The sequence below is a fragment of the Borostomias antarcticus genome (assembly GCF_949987555.1).
Source record: "Borostomias antarcticus genome assembly, chromosome: 5".
NCBI classification, from domain to species: domain Eukaryota; kingdom Metazoa; phylum Chordata; class Actinopteri; order Stomiiformes; family Stomiidae; genus Borostomias; species Borostomias antarcticus.
In genome coordinates this window covers 28975023-28985022 of record NC_140238.1, presented here as the reverse complement: position 1 = coordinate 28985022, position 10000 = coordinate 28975023, and the positions used below count along the sequence as shown (strand labels likewise).

At 43.0% G+C, this 10000-nt stretch overlaps 1 protein-coding gene across 2 annotated transcripts in view; it reads right to left on the bottom strand.

Moving 5' to 3' along the window:
* crhr1 (corticotropin releasing hormone receptor 1) overlaps window positions 1–10000 on the bottom strand; it is a 115620-nt gene that overhangs the window by 35750 nt on the left and 69870 nt on the right. For both annotated transcript variants that reach the window (XM_084438034.1, XM_084438035.1), the window contains exon 6: window positions 9872–9978. In XM_084438034.1, the coding sequence (XP_084294160.1) occupies window positions 9872–9978 (107 nt within the window). The remainder of the gene's footprint in view (window positions 1–9871; window positions 9979–10000) is intronic.

Genomic DNA, 10000 nt, shown 5'->3' with positions numbered 1-10000 from the left:
TAACCAAACTCTGTATAGGACCCTAGTGTGGCATTGTTATTGTTATGGATGGTGTTGTGTACTGAGGGGTGTTCAGTCAGTTCAAAGCTTTAGGAGACACAATACCTTCTCTGTTTCCTTCCACACAACAGAGCCAGGCACACATCCATCTAATCGGACTCTGCTCTAAGCCTTGTAATTTCATTATCAGTTCTGTCATCAGTCCTGTGGAGATGATTAATGAGGTTGTTAAGAAGACAATCTGTTTCGCCGTTTTCAGACAGAAACGAAAATAGATTTAAAATAAACTCCTTTAGAGTTTTCTTCAGAAAACCCTTTCTTCAGAAAGAATATTACGTATAATCTACCCAAGCGTGTGTGTGTGTGTGTGTGTGTGTGTGTGTGAATCTCTTAATCATATGGAATATCTCAGTTGCTTATCCCCCAGTGGCGTTAATTTACCATATAAATTATGGTGACTCACTCTGCTACCTTAGTTTAGTTTGGTTTAGACTAGGTCTCTTCTGTGGGGCATGTGTGTGTGTGTGTGTGTGTGTGCATGCATGCGTGCGTGTGCGTGTGTGTGTGTGTGTGTGTGAGAGTGCGTGTTTGAGTGTGTGTGCATTTGTGTGTGTGTGTGTGTGTGTGTGTGTGTGTGTGTGGGTGCGTGCGTGCGTGCGTGCGTGCGTGCGTGCGCACATGATTTTGTGCGTGTGTGTGCGTGTGTGTTTGCTGGGGGTGCTGGGAGGGTTGGACATAAATACTTCTGAATCAGAACCATATGAAACATTAACCAGCATGTTATCAAAACCCAGTCTCTCTGAACCCAGTCCCTGCGGCCAGGGAGAGATGAAGAGTTATAAATACAACAGACCCTTCCCCCCTGTGTGTGTGAGAGGGGGTGAGTGGGGTAAACTGCATAGTACGCCAAGCAGCACTACTTGTGGACCATGTGAGTCTCGGGTCCGGGTGATGGTGTGTGTGTGTGTGTGTGTGTGTGTGTGTGTCCGCGTGCTCCAAACATCTGGGTTCTGCTGGCTCGCTCAGTCTTGGAGGATGAGCAGAGTCCAAGTGAGGTGTCTTTTTCTGTATCTTCTCCTTCTTCCTCTTCTCCTCCGCACACACAACCTACTTTCCCTCTCCTTTCCTCTCTTTTCCTCCTCTCTTTTCCTCCTCTCTAATCCCCATCTGTCTTCTCTCTTCCAATCCATCTCTTTTCCCTTCGATCCATTATCCCACTATGCATAGCATGTCCATATTAGCTAGAATGAGAAGGGTTGAGCAAAGGGTTTTTATATTGATGAAATAACCATGTCAATCAGATTGACTGGTCCAGCAGCCAATGGAAATGCTGTGTCACCTCTCTCCAGGCACATCTGATTGGTGGGTTTGAGAGGACTGGACAGTGACGTGCTGAGATTAATCAGAGAAGATTATTCTGAGACTTTCCGCTGCAAACAATCTGTTTGAAATGTTTAATCTCAGAGTCACTTAATTCAGCCCGTCTAAGATTGGGGACAAGGATTAGACCACTGACAAACTTGACAGGACCCTCCATCTTGCACATGCACACGCACGCACACACTCTCATACATATACACACGCACACGCGCGCACACACACGTATACACACACACACACACACACACACACACACACACACACACACACACACACACACACACACACACACACACACACACTTGTACCCATATCTCCCCTCTCCCACCAGTTCAAGGGTCACTGGACTGCAGCCAGTTCAATGATGTCAATGGACTGGTTTGCCCTTTCAAGTTTTTCTGCGATTTCCATGATTCCATCTTCTGTGTAGGGAAACAGCTACACTGTTGGTAATTGTAAAAAGGCCTAGTAAGCTCTCTTTTACAAGGAAGTCCTGGCCAAAATAGTATAATAAAAAGTTACAGTAACAATAAACAAATGTAGCTGCAAGCAGTAATGTGGGGACCATACAGTTCTAGGGGCTGCCATAGACTCCCATGACAGAAGGAAGAATAATAACAAAAGATACAAACACAGCTTTGCTGCTTGACCCCCAACAAGGAAACATAAAAGAAACACTTTTAAAATGTCAGAATGTACGTACAATTAAAATACCTATAGACTTTGACAAGAACCAACTAAATCATTTGTCATTGTACTTATAAGAGATTTAAAAGCAGGCAGAGAGACCAATTCCCTTACTTTCAAGTCTCTTTGAAGGCTATTCCAAGTATGCAGAGCAGAGCACATAAGGCTTACTTTCCCAGTTCAGTCCATGTACTTGGCACAAACAACAGGATTACATCTTGTGATCTCAGACTATAAGTACCGACCGATTTCTGAGCAATCAGAGAGCAGGGCCCTGTACTACGAAACAGGATTACGGGGGAAGCGCGATAAGTTCAAGTTTAAGCCTGGTTTATCCGTATCACGAAGGTCGATCACTTTTCACCATGCTATATCGCCATGGTAACTTATGCTGCCGAGCTAACCTGCTCAGGGGAAGGTTAAATTCCGACAAACCCCTCTTTGGCTTTCCCTGATATCATAAAAAGATAGCCTACAAATTGCGGAATGGCTTTATCAGCTGCTTGAGCCATACAGTATTTTGCCAGAATTTGTGTGTTTATAGTCCTGCAGACTGTAAGCTATGCAATTGCGTTTTATTACCTACAGTTTCATGTAGGCTGTGGGTGATGCGGATCTCCAGGGCGCTGAAGCGAGCCAGGAAGTTCATGGCCGACACCTCCCACCCAGGATATGGCCTCTTCACACCGCCCCCCTCTGGCAGGAGGCTGCGGTCGTCAAAGACCAAAACTGTTTAACACAGGAACAGCTTTTTCCCCATGGCCATCAGCCTCATAAACATGGCTTCCCACTGACTCTCTCCCCCGCCCCCTGCAATCTCTGCACCAAACCAAGTACTGCACTGACTCGTTTGTAGTCCAAATTGCACTGCTATTTTTTGCTCTGTTTGTATCACTTCACTTTACGAGTCCTGTCATGCACTGTCCTGTCCTGTCCTTCTACTTGTCCATTGTTGTATTACTGTAAGCGCCACGGGTCAGAAAAAACGTATGTATGCAAGTACACATGGCATACATGATTTCTGATTCTGATTTTGAGAATCAGGCCTACATTCTTTATTTCATTCAAGTAGGCCTATTTAAGTAGTCTACATTTTATATTTAAATAGCCGACATTTTAGTTGAATTGTTATAGCATCCATACCTGGCAATAATAACAAACTGAAATACCTTCTTTTCGTAGGCTACTGTATAAACTTCACCTCAAGCTTCACTTTTTTCCATCCTAATATTTCCATCCTAATATTTCTTGATTCTTAATCTCTTAATCTCGAGTTCTAAACTTCTCTTGTACAGTATATACACATTACATTGCATTACATCTGCTCCAACCAATAAAATAAATTATAGCCTACATATGCTTTATTTAAGCATCCCTTGCAAGGCTCACGGGGTTACAGCTAAAATATTAAGATATAGGCATAGGCTACAATTGCTTTACACGGCGTGAAAATATATGGCCCAATTATAGTGATAGCCTACTCGTGTTCATGAGAATCAATTTATTCACAATATTTTTTGTCAGCTTTCCTTCCTGCCTTTGACAGCAGTGACTGTGTTGTAATACTGTAGTTCATATTTCTATAATATTGCGTTGTGGATGGAGCTTGGAGCATGGCCGTGTCCAAATACCCATACTAAGGTTGCGATTGGTCATTTCGTGCAAATACCTCCGCTTTTACTATGAACGCGCTCATAGCTAGATTGGATCAGCTGGGTAGACTTAACAAGTTGATAGCCACCGTCGTGGTACCGTTTATCCGTGATTGTGGTTGTTAAATTTACTCGGGCGAGCTAGCGAAGTTATCCTGGATATGTTGAACTAGCTTTTTAGTACAGGGCCCAGACGTAGGACGGGGGTTTACCTAAGATGGCTTTATAAATGATCAGGTATCAATGACTGAGCCTCCGAACAGAGCAGACATCTCTCCGAGTAAGAAGCAGGGCGAATGTAACACAATGGTCAGAAGTTAAATATGTATCATACTACACCGAAACCTTTCATTTAGCTTCAAACTAAAGACAAGTGGCATGCACGTGTGTGTGTGTGTATATATATATATATATATATATATATATATATATATATATATATATACACATTTTTCCACATTTTATGTTACAGCCTTATTCTAAAATGAATTAAATTATTTTTTTCTCATCTACACACAATGACATGATGACAAAGTGAAGTATTTATTAGTGAAATGTATTAAAAATAAAAAAATAAAATATTATATACAATAAAATATACAGTATGTACATAAGTAAGTATTCACTCCCTTTAATATGATACTCAAAATAGAGATCATGTGCATCCTCTTTCCTCTCATCCACCTGCTAAATTCAATTGATTGGACATGATTCCACAGTTGGCAGTGCATGTCAGAGCAGAAACCAAGCCATGAAGTCAAAGGAAGCGTCTGTAGACCTCAGAGACAGGATTGTATTGAGGCCTAGATCTGGGGAAGGGTACAAAACGATTTCTTCAGCATTGAAGGTCCTGAAGAGCACGGTGGTCTACATCATTCATAAATGGAAGAAGTTTGGAAACCAGTGTAAACTATTACACCTATCTTTATCCTTTCTTGCTTAGTTGGTTGCAGGTGCGGTAGTCTCAAAAACAATAGGATAGCAGGTATGGAAAGACTCGCACACCCCAACAATTTTAAAGGTGCTCAGTTCGATTTCTGTTTTCTTTTTTGGCCACTAGATGGGGCAGTGGTGCATAGATAGTAAAAGCCAGTCCAATATTGATTTGTGTACGTGATCTTCTTTTCTCTGACTCTTTTTTAGTCGAAGACCATGGTGTCTTTGCTCCCGGACTATAACTTCTCTCAGCTATGTTCAGCTAACGTTAGCTATATAGGCCTATTCCCAACGGCCATGTCTCAAACATCCATCAAGATGATGCTGCCCCTCTCTCATATACGGTGCCGTTCAGGGGGTTGGGCTCAGCGCCGGGCCGGCTTTGCTCATAATAAAAATAAATTCTGCATTTGCTCCACAGGCACTACACAGTTGGCTATATTTTCTGTACTGATAGTTATGACTCCCCTGGGTCTACAGTATTTATTGCATATATTGGATTTTTTTTTTTACTTTTACAAAAAGTGCAGTAAATCGAACAGAGCACCTTTAAGTAAGACTCAGACAGAGGCTAGAAAAAAAAAATTAGTTATTTTTTCATTATTTTTTCATACTTTCATAAAAGTGTGTGTGCATGCATGGGTGCATGCGTGAGGGCGTGCGTGCATGTGTTTTCTGGGGGTGCTGGTAAGGTTGGACAGAAATACTTCTGAATCAAAACCATATGCTCAAAAAAGTGCAACCGTGCTCTGGTGCAGAAAGTGCACACTGCTGGACAAATGTTCCGGTCAAGCGACCATCGTCAGTGTAATTGAACAACAGACAGGCATACTTCTCATAAGAAGTTTGGAACCATCAAGACTCTTCCTTGAGAACGGAGTAATCTGAGGAGAAGGGCCTTGGTCAGGGAGGTCACAGAGAACCCAATGGTCACTGATAGAACTCCAGCGTTCCTCTGTGGAGATGGGAGTAAGTAAAAGGCACATGACAGCCTGTTTGCTAAAAGGCACCCAAAGGACTCTCAGATCCTGAGAAACATGATGCTCTGGTCTGCTGAAACCAAGATTGAACACTTTGGCCTGAATGGCAAGTCACATCTGGAGAACATCAGGCACCGTTCATCTTCCTCAGGGACAAACCACAGGTGGGAATAGGCAGCAATACCTCATCCACACTGAAGGTCAGCACAGGAGTCCCGCGAGGCTGCTGCCTGAGCCCCAGGGACGATAGGTTCACTGTGCTCTTGTTGACTCATACCTTTCTAAATTAAGTTTAAATAGGGATTTAATGGGCGATTTCATGTTCAAAAATGTGCAAAGTGTGCCCATGCAGAATTCTGTGTTCTACTGCGTAGCAAAATCCACGTGTTAAAACAGCTACTAACTGAGAAACAAGCAATGGAGTACAAACACAAAAGTTGTTGCACTGAGGAAGAGTTGAATATGCTACCTGCTAGCACCAGCGTGCCATCCAACACCAATGCAGATGGTGAGCGTGAGAAGAACACTATTGTAACACAACAATCCATATGGATGGGAGAAGGGGCAGGCAGACCACAGACTGAATAGCAAGCGGAACATATGTGTGTGTGTGTGTGTGTGTGTGTGTGTGTGTGTGTGTGTGTGTGTGTGTGTGTGTGTGTGTGTGTGTGTGTGTGTGGGTGAAAGCCAGCATGCATATTAGTGTATTTGCATTGTTACAATATTCTCTGAAATAAAAAACAATAGCCAAGTGTTCACTCAAACACAAAGGGAACTAGCAAATGGTTTCTTTGACAACAGAACCATTTAAAAGAGATTGAAAACAGATTCTGAAAGATGCCCACGGGGATGCCCACTGATAATTGCTATATTTCAACACTATAACCCCACCCATACTCGACACCAAGCTCAGCATCCTGGGGCAAAGCGATGGCCTCTGCAAGTGGATCCTCGACTTCCTGTCAGACAGATCCCAAGTGGTGAGGATAGGCAACCACAGTAATAATATAACCACAATATATATATTTTTTAATTCCAGTCTGGTTTTCGTCAGAAATATTCTAGAGACAGCTCTTCTTAGAGTCTCAAATGATATCATGATGTCCTCTGAAGCTGACAAATGTTATATCCTGGTGCTGCTTGATCTCAGTGCTGCTTTCAATACTGTGGATCATCACATCTTGTTAGACAGGCTTAAAGGAGTAGTAAAGGGAAAATGCATGTTTAGCCCTGTTTTAAGGTTACTTATGATCATATACAATGGTTCAGATCAAAATGTTGACAAAACTAGCACTTTTGAGAAAGTCTGATAATTGCTCTACCACCGTTTTGGTCATACAATGGATGTGGGTGGGCATCTTGAAAAATCTTTCAAAAACATGTTAAACTCTCGATTTCACTAAAATGTTATTTAATGTAAGTTATTGCTTTATAAATGTTCTTAGTCGGTAGACAAACATACTCCAGGAGCTTGCTCGATTGCCTTGTTGAGAGGGGTCAGGGAAGAATTTTTTTACAGCTCACTTATCTGGCCCCCGGGTGATACTGTTTTTTTGCTTCCCTCTGGAATATAAAGGGGTGGGTCGTATGCCCACCTCCCTTGTTCTCTGTAAAGCGCATTGTGTTGCCTCTGGGTATGAAATGCGCTATACAAATAAAGATTTGATTGATTGATTGATTGATTGATTGATTGATTGATTGATTGATTGATTGATTGATTGATTGATTGATTGATTGGTTGATTGACTGATTGGAGCAGTGGGCTAATAGGCCTAGTAGGCTAGTAGTAGCCTAAACACTGATTAGTGATAGAGTAGGCTATTGAGTGCTGTGCCCTAAGTATTTTATCGTTCTGTCATTCCTATTCGTGGTGCTTGGCTATTGTTGTCATATAATGGCTCTGTAGTTTATTTAGTGTGTCCCTAAAAGCTTGGTTGTTTTAGCCTAAATATTTCCCTCTTATTCGCTCGCTCTCAAATTATTAGCCTTTGTTGATGTGTTTAAAAACATCAGTAACCTAGGCTACTGTAATTTTCCTGTATTTTTTTTACATATAAAAATGCCACTGCTCAGCGCCCTTCTGGTGCTGTGAAACCTCCCATCAGGGCATGCTTTGAAAGCACACCCCCAAAACAATTGTGCGTGCTTGCTTCGTTGGTCCAGGCTTACCCGGTTTAAGGACCCACCAGACGCCACTGCCTGGTACGGGAACAGCACCACTCAAGATCGCAAGGCCCTACAGAGAGTGGTACGGTCAGCTGAATGTACCTTGGGGGGGCAACTCCCCCACCTCGAGGTCATCTACACCAGGAGATTCAAGACCAAGGCCAACAGGATCCTGAGAGACCCCAGCCACTCAGGCAACTGTTCTCTCTGCTTCGCTCACTTATTTTTTATTTATTTATTTATTTATTTATCCCTATCCATATATCATGTACTGTACATAATCCATCTATCCATCCTATCTTTATCTTTATACTGTATAGAAATGGTACTTCTTGTGTAATTTGTAAATGTGTTAATTGAGTATGAGTTGTAATGAGCATAAATATGGAGCCGTGGAGCAACATTTCACTGACTGTACACCGTACATTACATGCGACAAATAAAATAATCTTGAATCTACATTTGCAACTAGACGGCCACACTAAATGAAAGCCAAATGCAACTGAAGACAGGGAGTAACAAAAGTCTCTATACAAACTTACTTATACAAAAGTTGCGAAATTACAAAACTCTTTAGAACAGTGACAGAGCAGATGTGGGGTGTAGCCCACACAGCAATCTCTCCATCGATGCACGGGGCTTACATAAGATGGCCAGCATGCACTGGTAAAATACATTCTCACTAACAACCAAGAAGTGCTGCACCTGAACGAAAATGACCTGTAAACTTAAGAGAGAGAAACAAAGGTGGTAAAAATGTTCATACTGTATCTATCCTCCATGCATTTTAATCCATTGGTACGCATGAGCTTCAATCCCCAGGCATGTGTGTGTGTGTGTATGTGTGTGTGTGTGTGTGTATACTGTACAGTATGTGCACGTGCATGCACATGTGTACTGTATGTGTACAGTGTGTGTGTGTGTGTGTGTGCGTGCGCGTGCACACGTGTGTGTGTGAGATTTGTGTGAGCATGGATGGATGTCAACACTCCACATTGTGTGTGCATACGTGAGTGAGTGTGTGCTTGCATGAGTGTGTGTGTGTGTGTGTTTGTGAGTGCATGTGTATGTGCATGTGTATGATGATCATCACATGATGATCTCATGATGGCAGAGTGAGGTGATCAAACACAGCTTCTACGATACCTTTCTCTCATGCTAGGCATCACTGCTAATCTTTGATAGGCTGAGACAGGCCAGTCATGTGAGCAATGTGAAACACAGTTCAGTCCTGTCAGCCTAAACCTGGTTTTTAATACACACACAGACACACACACACAGACACACACACACACACAGGCATACACACACACACACATACACACACACAAACACATTCCAAATACACACACCTGATTTGAATGCACACGTCACAATAAACCACAAAGGACCAAACTGAAACAAAGTGCATTCCTAATTCTGTCTGTCTCCTCAAGCTGTTTTGCGCACCCACACACACGCACACGCACACGCACACACACACACAGTATGAGAAATCAAAATACACATGCACATATACATGCACTCACAATCACACACACATTGTATTCAAAATCAAGCCACACACGCACACGCACAAACACACACACACACACACACACACACTCCAAATACACACACCTGATTTGAATGCGCACGTCACAATAAACCACAAAGGACCAAACTGAAACAAAGTGCATTCTGCCTCATCAAGCTGTTTTGCGCACTCACACCCACACACACACACACACACACACACACACGCACACACACGCACACGCACACGCACCGGCACACACACACAGCATTAGAATTCAAAATACACCTGCACATACACATGCACTCACAAACACACACACACACACACACAGACACACACGCGCACACATCAGAGAGTAATGCCTGAACTGCTAGCCATAGTCTGTGTTCTCTCTACATTCCCAGGAAGACTGTAAAGTTCAGGGGCATGAAGGAGAGGATTCCACTATCAGAGCAGCCAGAGAGAGAAGGCAAGATGGAGGGATGGAGGGAGAGAGGGATGGAGGGAGAGAGGGATGGAGGGAGAGAGGGACAGTGTAAACGTAGACTGACCTGAGCCTCATGAAGAGTGTGAAGGCCACCAGCAGCGCCGCGAGGGAGATACAGTGTCCCAGGTAGTTGATGATCACAGCGATGTGGTAGTGCAGCTTGCTCTTCCTCTGGACAACACAACACCGCACA